Source organism: Bos indicus, chromosome 19, assembly GCF_029378745.1.
Source record: "Bos indicus isolate NIAB-ARS_2022 breed Sahiwal x Tharparkar chromosome 19, NIAB-ARS_B.indTharparkar_mat_pri_1.0, whole genome shotgun sequence".
Taxonomy (NCBI): Eukaryota; Metazoa; Chordata; class Mammalia; order Artiodactyla; family Bovidae; genus Bos; species Bos indicus.
Genome location: NC_091778.1, coordinates 41293985 through 41314656, shown reverse-complemented (window position 1 = coordinate 41314656; position 20672 = coordinate 41293985). Strand labels below are relative to the sequence as shown.

Genomic DNA, 20672 nt, shown 5'->3' with positions numbered 1-20672 from the left:
AAGGGGTCTGGAAGGAGCCCCTGTGCACCTCCCTCCACCTCCTGGCCGCCCCCTCCTCCGCCCGGCGCGTACCCCTGCAGTACTCGGCATTCCTCCACGCATTCCTGGCCCCGAAGGAACTGGCTGCAGTTGACGCACTGGGTGGGCCCGGGACCCCAGCAGTGCCCTTGGGCGCACAGTGGGTAGCAGGCCAGGCCCTCGCCCACTGCAGTGAGGAGGAAGGGGTCAGAGGGGACTCTTATGGGAGGTTCCAGGTCTCAGGGAGGCGGGGGCGGAGGGGGGGGGGGGGGACGGGACTGAGTTTGTGGGCGTGGCTCTGGGCTAGAGAGGCGGGATAGCTGCCGAGCACAGCAGGGAGAAAGTTATGAGGTTCCAAGAACAGAGGAAAGGGAAGGGAGGGATGCCAAGGCAGCGTGGCTGGACCCAGCTAGAAGCCACGCCAAGAGGCCAGGCCAGCCAGAGCTGGGTCAGCGATGGTGCGCCTGGGACTGGCAGTGCGCATGCACAGGGAAGTCGATGGCTGCCGCCAGAGGCCCCTGGGCGCGCCAGCGCGCTGGCAGACGCGGAGCATGCAGCGCCGGGCTCTCTGTCTTACCGCACTCATCCTCTGGCCTGTTGGCGCTGTGGAGCAGAGCCTGGTGGGGGTTCTGGAAGAGCTGGTCCCAGGGCACCGTGTGTACGAAGCAGAGGCGGGCGTTGCGGTGAATGAGGGCCAGCCCGCTGCCCAGTTCCCGCAGCGAGCGCAGCCCCAGCCAGCTGATGCCCAGCCCTTGCAGGGTCAGCGAGTAGGCACCACTGTGGGGGAGTCGAGGGGGTGCATAAATGCAGGGGGGCAGCGCACCGCTGACCACCCCCATCAGCCAGAGCTGCCCTCGTCTTCCTCCTGTCCCCAGCACACGCTGCAAACTCCCATGGAAAGGTTCCTGCTGGAGTCCCCGGAGAACAGGAACCCCCTTCTCTTCACTATACATACACCCAAAACTTCTCCCAGACCTCCCTGGGCAGCTCCTCTCCGCAGGGAACCCCTCCCCTGGTGCTCACTCATGCAGAACTCGTCCCCGGATTACTCGCAGGTTCTGGAAGACGCTGAGGTCAGGCAGGCTGTCTGGCCACGCTGAGATGTACAGGTAACCTGCAGGCACAGGGTGAGGCTGGGGTATGGGGCCAGGATGAGAACCCCCAGCCCCATGAGAGCAGGCTTCAGAGAGACAGGGCCCACCTGTGATCTCCTCCAGAGACTCAAACACTTTGAGCTGCTCAGCCTGCAGCGGGGCGATGTTAGAGTCTGGGTCCCTAGAAGAAGGATTAGGGGAGGAGTCAGCAGGGCCAGGCAGAGAAGGCAATGGCACCCCACTCCAGTACTCTTGCCTGGAAAATCCCATGAACAGAGGAGCCTGGTAGGCTGCAGTCCATGGGGTTGATGAGAGTTGAACACGACTGAGCGACTTCACTTTCACTTTTCACTTTCATGCATTGGAGAAGGAAATGGCAACCCACTCCAGTGTTCTTGCCTGGAGAATCCCAGGGACAGGGGAGCCTGGTGGGCTGCCGTCTATGTGGTCGCACAGAGTTGGACACGACTGAAGCAACTTAGCAGCAGCAGCAGCAGCAGGGCCAGGAAGGGGGTGGGTACAATCTGCTCCACAAGCTGGCCCTGTCACCCTCCCCCACGTCCCCTCCACTTAAACCCTTTGCCCATCAAGGCTGGCTGTTCTCATCCTGAGCTTCAAGCCCAGGCCCTAGTTTGGCAGGATCTATCAAAATAATATGTATATCCTTTGATCTAGAAATTCTACTTCTAGGAATGTGCCCTGGAAAGACACTGGCCCCTGTTTCCAGAGGCATGTACAAGGGAGAACTGTTTGTTAGAGGGAAAATAAAACACCTAAGGAAATTAAAAATTTTTTAATATTTTAAATTAAATACCTAAATATTCCATCAGTAAATGAGGAGCTGTTAAATGTAACCCTGATCTATTCAGACTATTGATGAAAAACAACATTTAGGAGCATGTATTGGATTAGCCAGCAAGTTTGTTTGAGATTTTCCATATGATGTTATGGAAAAAACTTGAATGAACTTTTTGGCCAAACAAATAGTATTTTCTGGGCACAGTTATAAGAGCTTTGCAAATATTAACTCATTTAAACTTTATAACAACCTTATGAGGGCGGACTATTTCTGCCCCCATTTAACAGATGAGGAAGCTGAGACACAGCAAGAAAGACCACATGACTAATAAGTGGTAGAAGCCAGGTCTCAAACCCTGGCAGCCTGGGCTCTTAGCTGCTACTGTTCGCTGCCACCTGCTTCATTGCTGTTGAAAGAACAAGGCAGCTGAACATGAACTAACTGTCATACTCAGCTCTCCAAAGCCACGGGCAGACAATATTCACAGCAGGCTCACATTTTAAATCAACCTTCCCCCCCAAATTATTAGAACTACATTTCTCTGTGCATGTAGGTCTATATACGTATGAATGGTCTAGACGAACACACACCATTACCAGTGGTCTCCTCTGGAAAGGGGAGTAGAGGTGGAGGAAGTGAAGAGAATGTTCTCCTTTTTGTAATACACACTTTTACTGAAGTATAATTCACATACAAGAAACCACACAGATTTTTAGTGTGCAGTTTGATGAGTTTTGTCAAATGCATCCATTCACATATCCACCTCCACCAGGGATACACAGAACAAGTCCGTCACCCTAGAAATGTCCTTTGCGTTCCTTTCCAGGCCCTCCCCCGGCACAATCGCTGTTCTGACTTGTGTTACCACACAGTGGTTTTGCCTATGCTGGAATAAAGGCAGTCACACAGCATGGACCTCTCATCTGACTTATTTCACTTTTCATAATATTTTTAAGATTTTTTTGATGTGGACCACTTTTAAAGTCTTTATTGAATTTGTTACAACAGTGTTTATTGTTGTTTATGTTCCATTTTTTTTTGGCCATAAGTCATGGGGGAATCTTAGCTCCCCAGAGATGGAACCCGCACCCCCTGCATTGGAAAGCGAAGTCTTAACCACTGGACCACCAGGAAAGTCCCAGCATAATGTTGTTCTGTGTATCCATAGGCTGTTTCTTTCATTGCTGAGAATTTCACTGTATGGATATACCGTTTTTTACAGTTAACCCTTGAACAATGCCTGGGTTAGGGGCACCCAACCCCTCTCTGAAGTTGAAAACCCCAGTATAACTATGTAGTCAGCCCTCTGCATCCACAGTTTCAGATTCCAGCAACCCCAGATTGTGCAGTACTGCAGTATGGATTTACTGGGGAAAGTTCATATTTAAATGGACCCGAGCAGTTCAAAGGCCTTCCCAGGTGGTGCTAGTGGTAAAGAACACAGCTGCCAATGCAGGAGGCATAAGATACATGGGTTCGATCCCAGGGTTGGGAAGATCCCCTGGAGGAGGGCATGGCAACCCACTCCAGTATTCTTGCCTGGAGAATCTAACGAACAGAGGAGCCTGGCGGGCTATAGTCCATAGTGTCGCAGAGGCAGACATGACTGAAGTGACTTAGCACACACACAAGCAGTTCAAACCCATGAGGCCCAAGGGTAAGCTGGGTTTATTCATTCAGCTACTGATGTTGTTGTTTAGTCACTAAGTTATGTCCAACTCTTTTGCTACACCGTGAACTGTAGCCTCTAGGCTCCTCTGTCCATAGGATTTCCCGAGCAAGAATACTGGAGTGGGTTGCCATTTCCTCCTCCAGGGGATCTTCCCAACCCAGGGATCAAACTGGCATCTCCTGCATTGGCAGGTGGATTCTTTACCACTGAGCCACCAGGGAAGTCCAGCTATTGATAGACATTTGCATTATTTTCAGTTTGCGGCCATTATGAATAAAGCTACTGTGAACTCACAGAGAATTTTACTTTATCTGGATGGCGTGACCTCCATACAAGTAAGTGCATGTTTATAGATAACATGTCATTTATGAGAAAAATTCCAGGAATTTCCCGGTGGTCCAGTTAGGACTTCTCCCTTTCATTGCCAAGGGCCCAGATTCAATCCCTGGTCGGGGAACTAAGATCCAGCCAGTCACATGATGTGGCCAAAAACAACAAACAACCAAAAACCAAAAACAACGAGAAAAACCTTCCCCCGCCCCCACCCACCCCCACTTCCCCCCATGGCCACCCCACCCCAGCCAAGCTGGTCTTCCACCAGCTTCCTTTGTATCCTGGGTCTCCCTCTTCTGTCTCCCACCACCCCCTAGAAACACTGCCACCTCAGGATTCAGTGACTGCCCTAATGCTGTCTCAGGCTGTGTGTCCACCCTTAACTTCGAGTATCCTTACCCTGCAAAGCTCTCTGGCAGAAACGCCAGGCTCCCAAAAATCTTCTTGCAGCCGGCAAACTCCTGGATGTTGGCACTGGTGACCGCCCTCACCTCCCGCAGGTGTTCCATGCCCAGACCATAGCACACTGTGGGGAGGGGGCAGGGACATTCAGCCTCCACATGGAGCACCAGGAACTCAACCTCCTGGATCCTGTCCACAGTCCCCTCCTGGGTCCACACGCCCCCTCCCCACATTGACAGGAGACACAGGGGAACTTGTGGGCCAGGGGCAGAGTCAGTGGGAGAAAAGGACTGGGTCCCAGGACAGTCTGAGGAAGGGTGGCGCAGTGGGCTAGGCCAGGCTGGCTGTTTCAGGGGGCAACCACTGGGTACCTGGGGCACAGGGCTTGCTGCATTTCTCACACCTCTGGGTTCCATCCTCAGCTGTCACCTCTTGGTTGTTCAGGGGACAAACCAGGGTGCAGGATCCCACATCCGTAGACAGGTAGTTGTCTGAGGAGGTCAAGATCGTGTGTCCATGTATCCTGGCCTTTCACCCCCACACCCACCATGAGCCGTGTCACCATGCCCAGGCAGTACAATAAGAATTATATCAACTGAGACTGAAATGCCCTTACAACATGCCTGAGCCCTGGACACTCGTCCTTTCCTCATGAAAGCCTTATGTGATAGGTACAGTTAGATTACCATTTTGCCAAAAGGGAAATCAAAGCACAGAGTTTTCTGTAAATTACTCAAGGTCATCGTGCTAGAAAGTGGAGGAGCCAGGATGTTAACCCAAATGGCCTGACCCTACAGTTTGTACTCGAGCCCACCATAGGGAACGTATGACCAGCACCCAAGAGCCCACTGCTATCTCCCACAAGAGGAGCAAAGAAGTCCCCAGATCCAAGGCCAGTCTCTGAATGCTTATCAGTAAACAGGGGAGCTAATAAATCAAACTCAGATCCATCTGACCATAGAGTAAAAGTTAACATTTAGGAGTGCTGAGTACTGGCTGGGCACAGTTGTAAGAGTTTCACAAATATTAATTCATTTAAACTTTATAACCACCTTAGGAGAGCAGGACTATTTTTGCCCGCATTTAACAGATGAGGATACCGAGATGCAGCAAGAAGCTCACATGACTAGTAAGTGGCAAAGCCAGGCCTTTTTTTTTTTTTTTTTTGAGAGCCAAGTCTTGAACACAAGCCTCCTGAGCATGGGCTCTTAGCTGCTATTTGCCACCGCCTGCTCCGCTGCTGTTTAAAGAACTGGGCAGCTTGACACAAACTGCCATGATGAGCTCTCCAAAGCCAGTGGCAGACAATACTCACAACATGCTCCCATTTATATAAACCAAACTCCCCAGCAAAATTACTAAGACTGTGTTTCTCCCCAGCACTTACAAGGACAGGCCGTCACACAGCTGGCACCGAAGGTATAACGCCCCTCGGGGTTGGGCATGGACTCGAAGGTGTCTGTGTTGTAGGTGACCAGAGCTGGGCAGTGCAGCTCGCAGATGCCGCTGTGGTTGAAGTGGAGGCAGGCCTGGGGGACAGGCAGTGGGTGGGCACTGGGCTGTTTGGCCCTGGCGTGCCAAGAGCCATAGGACAACACTGGATGGGATGCCCCTCCCCTTGCAGCCTGAGGGCTGGGGCCCAGAGGGCACATACCAGGCAGTCAGAGTGCTTGGGGCCAGTACAGCCAGCAGCGCACTGCTCATGGCAGCAGTCGGTGGGCTGTGGGCCCTTACAGCGGGCACAGCCACTGGCACAGACGGTCCGCGTCACTGTCAAGTGGAGGCAGGATGAGGGCTGGGCGGCAGTCTAGGCACCAGCCCCACCTTCTAGGGAGACTTCCTGCCCCAGGGAAGAGGCCGAGGGCTGGCACAGCCCTCCCGTGTCACTCATCCCCTGCCCTCCAGACCCTGTGCAGCCTGTAACTCACAGCTCTGACAGTCCTGAGAACTTTCTCCCCAGCAGTTGGGAGCTTTACAAGCTGGAGAACAGGGTGCGCCTGGAGGAAGAAACAGAGAGGTAGTGAGCGAGACCAAGACCAGGACGTGCAATGCACAGTGAGGGACAGACCCAGGCAGGAAAAGAGGACTTCAAAGCCAGGGACACGATCTAGAAGCAGAGAAAAACAGGACAGAGAACCACGGAGATGAAGAGACGCAGAGAAAGGGGAGATGGGTGCTGTTAGTGCGGCAGCAGAGTGGGGCAAGGAGTAAGCCAGGAGTTTGGGGTCGCTGGGCTGCGTGAGAAAGGGTGGCGGCTGCAGGCAGCGGGGAACGAGGCTTACAGGCCCGTGAGCGGTTGGTGTCTATCTGCTTGAGGGGCAGCTGGTTGTTCTTGTGGAAGATATCCTCCCACAAAATCGTGTCCTGGTGGCAGAGCTGGGGGTTCCGCTGGATCAAGACCCCTCCCTTGAGGATCTCTGTGGGGTGGGCAATAATCAGGGGCTTCTTCCCCCATCTGGCATCTTCTTATCTCCCCTGGGGCCTGCCTGCCTTCTAAAAGTAGAGCAGGCCTCTGAAACACACCCCGGGTTCCTCGGGGAGCAGAGAACACCCCTTCAGCATCTTTGAGCCTTATCAATACCACCCACAAACTAAGATCCAGGGAGGAGTGACTTGTCCATGCCACCGCCTCCTCTCCTCCACCTCTGCTGTGTGCACATGGCTTAGCAATTAAAAGAGTGTGAAACCCAGCCTCACCACCACTAACTAGTTGTGCGACTTATCCTCCGTAAACCTGTTTTCTCATTTGTAAAACAAGAACATTGATGTTTCCCTTGCAGGATTATGGCAGGACTGATGGGATTATGCATGCAAAGCACGGGGCACTCAGAGTCTGAAACTCTGTCTGCTTCAGGGCTGCCACGTACAGTTACACGGGTTGTTCACTGTACATGTGCACTCAGCCAAGAAGCGGGCAAAAATCCAGCCTGCATCCTAATCATCAAACTATGCGGGCTGGTGCAAGCTGTGACTTCCTGGGAAGAGGGGAAATCTTTCTGAATCTTCACAAGGGCGCCTTTCCTAGCTCCACCTGCATCCATCCGGAAGGGACCCCAGTTCTGACTCACACAGTCACCCCTTGGCTAGTAGGGACCCCTGGCCAGCTCTCAACAACCAGCAGAGAGTTTCCACGATAAAGATGGCCACCTGTGAGGCTTCGCAGCTGCAGCTCCTGCAGCCCTCCTGGGGCTGTGCCTGCAGCAGGGGCAGCACTTTCCAGAAAGTCTCCATTGTCCAGCACGGCCAGGGCGTAGTGTTCCTCAAAAAGCTGGGTGCCTCGCACGATTCGCAGTCTCTGCAGTGGGACCTGACTCACTCGATTGTGAGCGATGAGCACATAGCCCTGCACCTCCTGGATTTCCTGGGAAGGGACAGAGGAGGAGAGGGCTGAGGCAGGTTGGGCCCTGGACCACTACTACCCAACCCCCAAGACCTCCTCAAGGTCCCCTGTGCTTGGGGATCTTGGGCAAGGGCCCAGCTGCCAAGCAGTCTGCCTACCACCTCCCCAAACCAGGTTCTAGGACCAAATTCTAGTATGATTAAGAAAGAAAATGAGGGGGTGGGGGCAGCACTCTGTCAATTGTGAGCAGGCACCCCACCCTCTCTACACCTCAGCTCCTCCATCTATAAAGGAAATGCCTGGACGAGATGATGTCTGGGATTCAACGGACTAAGCGTCGCACACCTGGCCCCGCTCTGGGACACAACCCAGAGGCTGGCTTCCACTAGCTCTCCTGTTCCTGACCTTTTCACATATATTTCCCACATGATATCTAAATGGGCTCCCCAGGAGGAGTCCAAGTATGCCTATGGCTACCAATGTAGTGTTAGTCACTCAGTCGTGTCCAGTACTTTGCGACCCCATGGACTGTAGCCCACCAGGCTCCTCTGTCCATAGGATTCTCCAGGCAGGAATACTGGAGTGGGTAGCCAATTCCTTCTCGAGGGGATTTTTCTGACCCAGAGATTGTATCTGGGTTTCCTGTATTGCGGGTGGATTCTTTACCATCTGAGCCACCAGAGAAGCACTCACGGCTCCCAATATACAGATAGGGAAACTGAGATCCAGTGAAACCAGGGCCTAGACCACATTCACAGGGCTTGTCAGTGGCAGAACTGGACTCAGAACTTGCCAAGCCTTTCATTACACCAGGTAGGAAGGGGACAGTGGCTGGGACAGTTGGACAGAATGATCACCAGAAGGTGATCATTCTGGTGAGAGAGCAAAAAATATAGCCCAGGAATAGATGCATTCCACCCAGAGATGTCCACAGTCAGCCACACTGTAGACAGAGAGTCAACTGGTCTTAGTGTAGGATGGATGGGGTGAGACATCAGAAGTGACTTCCTGGTTCAGGAGCCACAACGAAAGAGAAAATGTAAGGTGGGAACCTTCTACCACCCATCTGCAGGCAGAGGGCTCAGCCCAGCAGGAAGCAGGGCCTGGCTGGGTCTTGCCCATGGGCCTCACCTGCAGGAAGGAGAGGCTGGCATCAGCAGGCAGATAGGTGAGCTCCAGGTTACCCTGCACCACCTGACAGCCTTGGTAGAGGTGGCGCAGCATGTCCAGGTGGGTCTCGGGACTGGCCGGCAGCCGCAGCTTCATGTCTGTGCCGGTGCACACTGTGGAACAGAGAAGATGGTCAAAGGGCCTGCGCAGTGAGCTTCTCCAACCGGCCACGTGCAACAGCAAAACAAAGTGTGCAAATCTGGGAAAAGGGGGGGAAATCAGGGAAGAGGTTCCCTCCCGCCAACTTGGCCCGTCCTGAGCATCCAGAGGGGGTCCCACTGGGCCAGCCTTAGGGAGCTTGCCCATTCAATCCAGGGTGTTGGCTGGCAAAGAAAGCCTTCTTTTGTCCCAAAGGCACGACTCAGGGCCAATGGGTAAAAATCCCCCAAGAGAGGCGATGATGAATCATGAATCCTCTGGATACCCCCTTCCCCTTTCCTGAGCAAACAATGCCACCCACATGCCAACCTCCTGGCAAGGCATACCCACCCCCGCAATGCCACCCAGAAAGTGGGGAAGGAGGGTCAGCTCGAGTCATAGCTGGGGCCTGGGGACCACCAGTGGCCTGGTCACTGCAGGGACTTCTGGGATTTCCCCAGCAGAGAAAAGGAGCGTCAGATCCCAACTCTGGGTGTCTGGACCCAAGCTGCAGACACTGAGCCAGAGTGCTGCCTGCTCCAAAAGCCTCCTCTGCTGGTACCTCACCCTTGCCACCTCTTCAGGGCAAGACTCCAGAACCAGCTGGCAGAATCTGTGCCACGAAACTCCTGCCACAAGGGCACTACGTCAGCCCTGTGTACCTGCCCACTGTCAACCACCAGCCAAGTGGCATCAAGATGAACTGCTACCCAGCCCACCTGGACCCCAGTCCAGTGTCCCTGAGGCCAGAAGTACCCACTAAGTCCAGGGACACTAGAAAGGGTGAACTACCCCTGGTAAGGGGGCACTCTGGCAGAAGCTGGCACCATGCCTACCAGCAGGGGGGAGATTAAAGGGCCCAGTGGAACTCGTTTTTCTGCTCTGGTGAGAAGATGAATCACCTGGCGCGTCTTGCCCAGGAGGGTGTGCCGGGGGAGGTGGGTGGAGGGCACCCCCAGATCCACAGATCCACAGGTGCCTGAGCTGTCTGGAATTCCTGTTGGTCTCCACTCCACCTCCCATGGACTACGTGCAGATTCAGGGAGACAGCACAATGGCTGACTATGGGGTCTGACACCAGGGCTTCTGCTTTCCCCACAACTTGGAGCCTAAGGTCAAATCCTGAGAGGTAATAAGAGACACCCTCTGCCCCCAGAAATCGGAGGAAAGGCTGGGGGGACAAGCCCCAGGGGTCCAGCCTGGGTCAACAGCCACAAGCGGGCAGCAGGAACACCCAGAGTGGTCTCTCTTCCCACCCCTCTGGCCAGGGAGGCAAGAAAGCAAAGAGGGAGGAAGGGGAGGGCCCAGAAATAGAACTCAAGGGTCCCTCCCCCCAGACTCCCAAGAGAAACAGGATCCGGGGGTGGCGGGCCAGGCCCAAAATAACGCCCGCTGCCAGGACCTCCCCCGGCCTCGGCAGCTTCAGCTGCTTTGTAGGCACAGCTGTCTCCAGGTCTGGACCCCAAGGCCCTAGCCCAGGCCAGGGACAGGGACCGGCGAGCTGGGGCAGGGGCCGTCTCCACCCACTGCGGCCTCTGCCGCCTGGAAGGGACACACCAGCTGCGGTAGCCGGGCAATGGGAAAACAACAACAGGAACCCTGGGGGCAACAGGGGCCACTGAGCGTCTACCGTGTGTGGAGCAGGCACTCTGGGTGGAGCCTCAGCCCCCAGAGGCTGGGATCTACAGAAACTGAGGCTGCCAGGAGTTATGCTTCCACGATCATAAAGCTGTGAGCAATAGAGGCACAATTTGAATTGGAGTCTGCCCGACTTTAGATCCCACATTCCTTCCACTAGGCCTAACTGCACACACGCCCCACCCCACACCCTGTGCAAAGGTAAATACACACCAGCTCTGTTGATGCCACTGATTACAACAGGCTCCAGGCCTGAGTGGCTGAGCTGGGCGGGAGGACCAGAAAGAGAGGGAGCCCCGCCCCACGGGTTTGTTTGTGGCCGTTTAGAATCTGATTAAGACTAAGTGCTTGTGGGAACTTCCCTGGAGGTCTAGTGATAAGACTGAGCTTCCAATACAGTGGGTGCGGGTTCGATCCCTGGTTGGGGAATGAAGATCCCACATGCGGTCAAAAAATAAAGACTAATTGTTTGCAACAGGTGGTAAAGTTGGGACTCTGAGACCTACTCCCTGGAGGCCTGGGGACTAACCCCCAACCTGATATGAAACCAAGAAGCACTTCTACACCCCCATCTTCTCACTCATATCCCTCTCCTCAGTCCTCACCGTGGTCCCCATATCCACTCTCCCTCAGTGATTTCCTCCAGAGTAGGAGGTCCTGTCCCACACAGGAGAGCTTTGTCTCCAGAGCACCTGCCCTTCAGGAGCCAGATCTCTGGAGCAAAGACAGCGTGAGGCAGGACCAGACCAGAGCCAAGGACACAATGAGCCCTGGATAAGTGTTTGTGGAATGGCAGAATGAATGAACTCCAAGCAAGAGTCTCCAAACCAGTGCTTTCCTGGTGGTCTGGTGGTTAAGAATCCACCTGTCAATGCTGGGGACACAGGTTCAATCCCTGCTCCAGGACGATCCCACATGCCACGGGGCAACTAAGCCCCTGTGCCACAACTACTGAGTCCGCAGGCTAGAGCCTGTGAGCCACAACTACTGAAGTCCATGTACTCTAGAGCCCGTGCTCCACAATGAGACGCGACTGCAATGAGAAGCCTGAGCTCTGCAACTAGAGAGTAACCCACTGCTCGCCGCAACTAGAGAAAGCCTACACGCGACAACCAAGACCCGGCACAGCCAAAAATTAATTAATCAGTTTTTTTTAAAAAAAAGAGTCTCCAAACCAACAGGGACCAGCTGAGGTCACTGTGCCCAGCCCTCTGCCCAGAGGCTGGTCACAGTCCCCAAGTTTCTCTAACTGAATGTCAGTGGTCAGGTCCCAGCTCTAGGGGGCTCTCAAGTGGGTTCTCTCCTTTTCACCAGCCTTCAGCCTCACCTGCCTCTCTTGCTCACCCGCACAAAAGCCAACACTTCTTTTTTTCCATGAACACTGCCTGCATCCCCGAAGGTCACCTGCCTCAGACCCACGGGGCCAGAGCCCATTCCAGTGACATCAAGGTTCACCTAGCACACACACCTGCTGGATCAGACAGGGGCCTGGGCTCAGCTAGTTAGGCCAGAACCCTGGAGGGGCTGCTCCCAGTGTAACCCTGATCAAGTCCCTGGATTTCCAGGGCAGAGGTCAAATCAGATCCACCTGTATGCCTAGCAGTACCCGTGACATAGCAGGCGCTCAGTGAATATTTGCTGACCTGACTGGCTGTAAGGTGCGGATGATAAACAATAACAACTCTTACTCTCTGCAGAGAAATTACATGAAAATTAAATGAGATAATGAATCAAGAAACAGTGTGCAAACATGACAAGCCTTTGTCAACAGAGCTGGGGCAACACAACCATTGGCTATAATTCTCCCACTCCTTAAGAGAGCACACACCCCTCTCCCTACCTCGCCTCTCATCCCAGGGGTGGGGAGAAAAGGTGGCCTACTGAAAGATGGAGGTGTCCACATGGAGGGGCTTCCCACAGTACAGACGGGGGGATCTCTTTGCCGATCATGCTAGCACCAGGGGCAGGAACACCCAGCCTGGCCCTATACCAGCCCCAGCGCCAGCCCCACACTGGTCCCTCCCTCGCCTGCAGCCCTGTTGGTTCCACTGGGCCTCTGCCCGACTCCGGCCTTCCATCCCCTGCCAAGCCTAGAGGGCACAAGAGGAGGGCAGACAGGGCCTGGACATGGAAGGGAAGAACCCAAAGTCAAGAGGGAAACTGGGGCTGGGGGCGCAGCTCACCCTTATTTTCACCACAATAACAAACAGCACCTCTGCCCTAGTCTGGCCACCTGACTGCCCCTGAGGCTTTGCGTAACACTTTGATCAACAATTTTTTTTTTTTGGCTCTGTCTGGCCTTAGTTGTAGCATGCGGGATCTTTCCTTGTGGTGTGTTTTTTTTTTGTTTTTTTTTTTTTGGCTCTGTCTGGTCTTAGTTGCAGCATGCGGAATCTTTCCTTGTGGTGTGCGGGCTTCTCTAGTTGTGGCGTGCTCGGGCTCCAGAGTGCAGGGGCTCTTGGGCTCACTAGTTGCCCTGAGACATGTGGGAATCTTAGTTTCCCAACCAGAGATCTGAGGTGTGTTCCCAGTATTGGAAGGCAGATTCTTAACCACTGAAATACCAGAGAAGTCCCTCTGATCAACTCTTGATGACTCCTCATCAGAGTCCAAAAATGCCCTGGACATTACTGGGTTGCTGAGAAGCCTTGGCTAAGTCACTTTGTTTCTCTGAACTTCAGAGAAGTTTCTCATCTGTGCTCCTGCTTCACAGGATTGTTGCAGAGAAGCAATGAAACTGTAATGGATGAGAACTTAGCAAATAGAAAGCGTGCCGCACTTTTCTAAAGTTAAGTCCATAAAGCAGGAGTTTGGGTAATTCCAAACCAAGAGAAAATGAAAAGCCCTTTGTATTTGACTTTGTAATACAATGTATTTTCTCTTTTGGCATTTGAGCCTAGCTTTCAATTATTATTTTTTATTGAATAGTAGAATGAGGTTACTTTCTCTAAGCATAGCAAAAACAAGGAAGGAGACTGTGGGGGAGAATCCTTCAGGAATTAAAGTATGGTCTGTCCAAGACGTGTTTACTGCATTTTACAAAACCTTGACTGTAAGAAAAGAAAATCCCAACCCCCTGGGCTTTCCCCCCATCTCCCTTTCCCCCTCAGCCCTGGCATATACTGGGAGTGCTAGAGGCAGCTGGGTGGGTCTCTGCCATTTTAGCCATTCCCCTGCCCAGTATGCCTCTCACAGCACCCAGCACTGTGGGCCGAGGTGTCAGGAAGCCTCGAGGAGCCCCCAGTACCCAATACTGCAGCAACCTAGCTGCGCTTCACCTGCTCAACTCCCAGGCCCAGGTGAGGAGGGCAGCGGCTCAGCCTGGCAGCCCAGACTTGCCTCACTCTTCTCAGCCAAAGGCCCGCCTGGCAAACAGGGAAGGGATGGGGAGGCTCCTTGCTCAGAGAGAAGGCGGCGTGGGGCCACCTCCCGCTGTTTACAGCAGCTCTAGAGGGAGTTCCTTGAGAGGGCAGAGTTCAGCAGGGTGACCGCCGTGAGGCCACACAAAGCCCAGACACACAAACACAGAGACCACACAACTCAAGAACACCCTGACACAGCAGCCCCTCAGACAACACAGCAAAGCCCTGACAGAGGGGCCTCGGGCACGCACAAACAGGCCAACACCCGCCCCTTCTCCAGACTCCCTGATCCGTAGAGACCAGCCACCACAACTAGAACATTCTCATTCTGGCTTCCCCACAACCCAGCGATGCAGGGCCCAGTGTCCCCCAGCGCTCACGGTAGATGAATACAGTGCTTTCCAAGGTGTGGCTGGGGGTCGAACTGCCTGGATCCCATCTGTGGTTGTTGTTTAGTCACTAAGTCATGTCCGACTCTTTTGCGACCCTATGGACTGTAGCCCACCAGGCTCCTCTGTCCATGGATTTTCCAGGCAAGAATACTGGAGTGGGTTGCCAATCTTCCTGTCCCAGGGATCGAACCTGCATCTCCTGCATTGGCAGGTAGATTCTTTACCGCTGAGCTGGTGGGGAAGCTGGAATCCAATCCAGGACCCACCAATTACACGCTGCCACTTCACCTCTTGAAGCCCAGGTCTTTGCCTGGAAAATGGGGACACTGGTAGGACTTCTCTTATAGGGTTGTTCTGAGGCTAAAAGGAGGGAACCCAGGCAAACATGCACAGCACCTAACAGAGGGTGCATTTCCCATACGTGTTAGCTTTAATCATTATGCATCTAGATGGACAGATGGGGAAGACACATAGTCCCCCCCTCTTCCCCACACACAGCATAAAGGAAAAGCAGAGGAGCCTGGCGCCCAGCACACCTGCGTCTCTCCCTGTTCCTTAGCTACCCCCTCTCCCTCCCACTGCCCAGGAGTCCCTCCCTCAGAACCCTCCCGCTTTAATGCCCCAGACCAGAAAACACACGGCCACCCCCGCCGTGGCCCACGCTTTCCAAGTGACAAAGCACACAGTCCCTAAGTCGGCCCTAAGGAAACTTGTTCAAAACAAACTTCTCCCCCTTCCCCCACCCCCGGCTCCGGTGAGGCAACGCTGCAGTCGTACTGGCCACCCTTGGCTCCCCGGCTCCGACTGGACAGGTTGCTTTCCCCACCTCCCCCTTCCGCACCCCGATCCTGCCCGAAGCCGGAGTAACTCAACCCACTTGGCCGAAAGGGGGCGGGGAGGGGGCCGGGCAGAAGGGACCCCCAGGAATCCAGCCCAGTCCAGTCTGGAGGCGGAGGTTGCCAACTGGAAAGGCTTTGAGAGAGGAGCTTGAGGGGCTCAAGAAAGGGGAAAACACACACACCATGCAATTCACCCTTTGAGGGAAACTTTCTGAATAACTTCAGAGAACTTTTATGACAAGTTCGCGGAGCCTGCAAAGCGCCGGTCCCATCTAGAGCCGCTCCGGCGTAATCGCCCTCTTACCCCACTTTCTCTGGCCCCTCCGAGCCGAGGGCCTGCGGCTCCGAGCGCCCCGACTATCTGAAACCTGGGATCAGGGAGCTTCGATGCCCCCCGCTGCCCGCGCCTGCCCGGGGACATCGGCAGGGGTCCCAGGCGGCAGGGTCCGGTCGCCGCTCCCTGCCCTCCCCATCCCAGACCCACCTTGGGTGCCCGCGGCTCCGGGGGGCAGGAGGGCGAGGAGGAGCCCCCAGCGGCACCAGGCCGCCAGCTCCATGGTGCTCACTGCCGCTCCGGCCCCATGGCTCCGGCTGGACCGGGCGGGGAGGGAGCCGGGCGGGCGAGGGGAGGGGGCCGGGTGCTAGTGCCGGAAAGGGCACCGGGCGCTAGAGCGGTCGGCGGCCTCAGGGGCTCGTCTCGGCTCCGTGGGCACGACGGAGGGGAATCTCAGCTCCACAACTTCATTCTTGTACTTCCTCAAGGCAGCCCTCCTCCTCCTCCTCCTCCTTCTGTGATTGGGAGCAAGCGCGCTCTCAGCTCGCCCCCCCCAACCCCCACCCCCTCCAACCGCATTCCAGCAAGTCCCTGGGAGTGGCAACTCCCAGCTTCACTTTCTCCCTCTCTCCGCGCAGGCCTGGGTGCGTCGCTCCCAGCTCCCGGACGCCGGCAGCAATTTTCGCCCGTTTCCATGGAGGAACCCCCCCCAGCCCCCCAAGAAGAACCCCCCCCAAAGGAGAGGAGGGTGATCGCGCCTCCCTTCCCCTAGGGTCTGGGGCAAACATTTTAGCTTGCCATCCTGAACTTTCTTTTAAATCGTAGGTTTAACTTAAAACATTCCTGGCCGTTTGCATCCTACTCCATCAGATGCCTATTTGTTTTAATACCAAATAATCGTTTTCCCAGCACATCCTCAAGTGAAAATGTTAGTCAAGGAGGGGGATGTTTTGCCTTTAATCTGTGGCATCCAGGACTCACTGGCATACCTTTCTGGAATCTTTTAGGTATCTTTTCCAGTTTGAAAAGCATGGTTTTAAGGGAGTCTACAAGTTTGGAGACGGACAGGGCAATGGGGGAGCCTGGTGGGCTGCTGTCTATGGGGTCACACGGAGTCAGACACCACTGAAGCAATTAGCAGCAGCAGCAGCACAAGTTTGGAGAAAGAGTCAAATTGGAGAAACCTACATCTCAATCCTTCAAAGATCATCCTTGTTACTTTATGGGGCACTCAGCACCCAATTTATCTAAGATTCCTTCTCTGTCCTTTGTCTTTTATTAGCCTGCTCCTCCATTCGACCTCCCCACCCGGCATTCCACCTGGAGCCCCTGACTCAGTTGCTAAGATCTGGTGGGGGGTGGAGTGGGGGTGGGGATGGAAGGAAAGCTAGGTTTTTGTTGGGAATGCCAACAAAATATTGCATGAGATATACCTGCCCTAACAAATGACTTGTTGTTTATCTGAAATTCAAATTTAACTGGGCATTCTTATTTTTATTTGCTAAAACTGGCAACTCTAGTTGGAATGCTGAAATTCCAGCATTCCAGCCTAGAACAGGACTGTGCTGCTCAGAGGGGATCAGAGGCACCTACTGGGGGTGGAGAAAGAAGGACATTAGCATCTCTTAAACTGCTTCCTTATTCCTAGCATGGTTCTAGGCCAGCACTTTCATGGTAAGGTCCAGAGAACAGGGCAGTCTGGGATCAGGATGACCTCAGTTCAAATCTCAACTCCACCATGTGTTAGCTGTGTGACCTTGGGCAAGTGACCGAACCTCTCTGTGTCTCAGCTGGCTCACTTATAAAATAGTATCTGACAGACTGCTGCTGCTGCTGCTGCTGCTAAGTCAATTCAGTCATGTCCAACTCTGTGCAACCCCATAGACGGCAGCGGACTAGGCTCCTCTGTCCCTGGGATTCTCCAGGCAAGAATACTGGAGTGGGTTGCCATTTCCTTCTCTAATGCATGAAAGTGAAAGTGAAGTCCCTTAGTCGTGCCTGACTCTTAGTGACTCCATAGACTGCAGCCTACCAGGCTCCTCTGTCCGTGGAATTTTCCAGGCAAGAGTACTGGAGTGGGTTGCCATTGCCTTTCAGTTCAGTTCAGTTCAGTTCAGTCACTCAGTCGTGTCCGACTCTTTGCGACCCCATGAATTGCAGCACACCAGGCCTCCCTGTCCATCACCAACTCCTGGAGTTCACTCAGACTCACGTCTATCGAGTCAGTGATGCCATCCAGCCATCTTATCCTCTGTTGTCCCCTTCTCCTCCTGCCCCCAATCCCTCCCAGCATCAGAGTCTTTTCCAATGAGTCAGCTCTTCCCATGAGGTGGCCAAAGTACTGGAGTTTCAGCTTCAGCATCATTCCCTCCAAAGAAATCCCAGGGCTGATCTCCTTCAGAATGGACTGGTTGGATCTCCTTGCAGTCCAAGGGACTCTCAAGAGTCTTCTCCAACACCACAGTTCAAAAGCATGAATTCTTCAGCGCTCAGCCTTCTTCACAGTCCAACTCTCACATCCATACATGATGACCACAGGGAAAACCATAGCCTTGACTAGACGGACCTTTGTTGGCAAAGTAATGTCTCTGCTTTTGAATATGCTATCTAGGTTGGTCATAACTTTCCTTCCAAGGAGTAAGCGTCTTTTAATTTCATGGCTGCAGTCACCATCTGTAGTGATTTTGGAGCCCCCCAAAATAAAGTCTGACACTGTTTCCACTGTTTTCCCATCTATTTCCCATGAAGTGATGGGACCGGATGCCATGATCTTCGTTTTCTGAATGTTGCGCTTTAAGCCAACTTTTTCACTCTCCACTTTCACTTTCATTAAGAGGCTTTTTAGTTCCTCTTCACTTTCTGCCATAAGGGTGGTGTCATCTGCATATCTGAGGTTATTGATATTTCTCCCGGCAATCTTGATTCCAGTTTGTGTTTCTTCCAGTCCAGCGTTTCTCATGATGTACTCTGCATATAAGTTAAATAAGCAGGGTGATAATATACAGCCTTGACGTACTCCTTTTCCTATTTGGAACCAGTCTGTTTGTTGTTCCATGTCCAGTTCTAACTGTTGCTTCCTGACCTGCATACAGATTTCTCAAGAGGCAGATCAGGTGGTGTGGTATTCCCATGTCTTTCAGAATTTTCCACAGTTTATTGTGATCCACACAGTCAAAGGCTTTGGCATAGTCAATAAAGCAGAAATAGATGTTTTTCTGGAACTCTTGCTTTTTCCATGATCCAGCGGATGTTGGCAATTTGATCTCTGGTTCCTCTGCCTTTTCTAAAACCAGCTTGAACATCCGGAAGTTTACAGTTCACGTATTGCTGAAGCCTGGCTTGGAGAATTTTCAGCATTACTTTACTAGCATGTGAGATGAGTGCCATTGCCTTTACTAGGGGTTAAAAGAGATAATACTCCTGAAGCTTTCAGCACAGTATCTAGCACGTAGTAAAAGGAAATCAACCCTAAATATTCACTGGAAGGACTGATGCTGAAGTTCCAATACTTTGGCCACTTGATGCAAAGAGTCAACTCATTGGGAAAGACTGTGATATTGGGAAAGACTGAGGGCAGGAGGAGAAGAGGGTGACAGAAGATGAGGTGGTTGGATGGCATCACGGACTCAATGGACATGAGTCTGAGCAAACTCCAGGAGATCATGAAGAACAGGCAAACCTGGCATGCTGCAGTTCATGGGGTGGCAAAGAGTCAGACACGACTTAGTGACTGAACAGCAACAACAAAACTGCCCAATAAGTGGTCTCAGCTTTAGTTATATTGGGCACATCTAGGTTCTGTGGGGCCTGAAGTTATGAAATTTGAGGAACTCTCTTGCCTGGAGAATCCCAGGGACAGAAGGGCCTAGTGGGCTGCCGTCTGTGGGGTCACACAGAGTCGGACACGACTGAAGCGACTTAGCAGCAGCAGCAGCAGCTCTTTAAGAAAAGGAAAACAAAGTTATGAGTACAAAATCAGACACATACATGCAAATGAGGAGCCTGAAACTTACCCCACTTTATTTTATTTATTTTTTGGCCGTTCCCTGTAGCAAACAGGGATGGAACCCATGCTCCCTGCAGTGGACTCGAGGACTTTTAGCCCACTGGACCACCAGCAAAATCCCCTTACTCCTCTTTAAGACCATGGTAAGTCCACCTCCGGCCCTAACCAGTAATGTTCAAACTGCAGATCAGTAAACACTGGGTTGGTTGTGAAACTAATTTCAGTAATCAGGACAAAACTTTTTTGTTGTTGAGAAATAGAATGCAATCGAAAAGGTTCACTACAGGTAAGTGGGGTAAGTCATGTGTGTCCTGGGTGATGAGGTACAATGGATTTATTCTTTGGAATACAGTCATATATGTTCAAGAAATACTTCTGTGTGGGGGGACACGGTGACCCTTCAGAATGGGCATCAATAATATCCCTATTTTTTCTAGGGGTGAGGAAACGGTGGCTCAAAAACGTTAACAAATTTGCCCAAGACATTGTCAGGGCTAACAAGGGAAAAGTGGAACAGCCAGCACAACCAGCCCCTCATTCTCACCCGTCACCCAGCCCAGGCCCTAGTCAAGGAGCTTCTCAGACCTGCAGCCTCTCAGCCCTTCAGAGAGAGGGGGCGCTGCTCTGGCTCCAAGAGTCATTTGCTGGCCACACGCAGGAGGGCTTGCATCTGCACCAGGCACCCAAGCTTGTGGCTTCAAGAGCATCAGGGTGTTAGAGTCAGGGTTGAAGACGCCCCCTGACCCCCGGGCCCCGTGCACCCTGCCACGGGGGAGGGTTCGTCCTGCCAGCAAAATTGCTGTGGTGCCACCTTCAAGCGATCCCCATTGTGTGCCACCCTCTGTCTCAGAGCCACACTCCTCGTCTCTCTGAGTCCTCGGGCACCAGGAGAGGGGATGTCCTTCCCCATTTTGCAGAAGAGGAGCCCTGAGACTTTGGCTTTATCCATTCAGGTCCAGAGCCTGGAATCAATGGTGCTTGAACCCACTCTCCCTGCGGGTCCCCACAAAGGAGTCAAAGGAGGATCCTCCAAGAAATCCGGGGAACAACTGGTCCCTCCCTCCACAAAAATTCGCCTCCCCACCCCCTACTCCTGCTCTGGCCTCTCTGCACAAGCCCACCCTCTCTGCATCTCAGATCTCTGGGGGAAACTTGGGCTGGAGACAATGCCGGGTCCTGGAGGGCTGCTGGGGGA

At 53.3% G+C, this 20672-nt stretch overlaps 1 protein-coding gene and 1 long non-coding RNA gene across 2 annotated transcripts in view; one reads left to right on the top strand and one right to left on the bottom strand.

Moving 5' to 3' along the window:
- The window catches only part of ERBB2 (erb-b2 receptor tyrosine kinase 2), a 24390-nt gene extending 8408 nt beyond the window's left edge, over positions 1-15982 (bottom strand). Inside the window, exons 1-13 of the mRNA XM_019981603.2 lie at positions 15682-15982; positions 8790-8941; positions 7466-7679; positions 6601-6735; positions 6247-6315; positions 5973-6088; positions 5706-5847; positions 4690-4809; positions 4316-4442; positions 1220-1293; positions 1042-1132; positions 596-795; positions 73-205 (exon numbers count right to left, since the gene is read on the bottom strand). Of these exons, the coding sequence (XP_019837162.1) occupies positions 73-205; positions 596-795; positions 1042-1132; positions 1220-1293; positions 4316-4442; positions 4690-4809; positions 5706-5847; positions 5973-6088; positions 6247-6315; positions 6601-6735; positions 7466-7679; positions 8790-8941; positions 15682-15754 (1646 nt within the window). The 5' untranslated portion in view covers positions 15755-15982. The remainder of the gene's footprint in view (positions 1-72; positions 206-595; positions 796-1041; positions 1133-1219; positions 1294-4315; positions 4443-4689; positions 4810-5705; positions 5848-5972; positions 6089-6246; positions 6316-6600; positions 6736-7465; positions 7680-8789; positions 8942-15681) is intronic.
- Positions 15103-20672, top strand: LOC139177577 (uncharacterized). Its single transcript, XR_011562075.1, has 3 exons — positions 15103-15170; positions 19524-19620; positions 20431-20672. It is a non-coding gene; the product is annotated as an uncharacterized lncRNA (long non-coding RNA).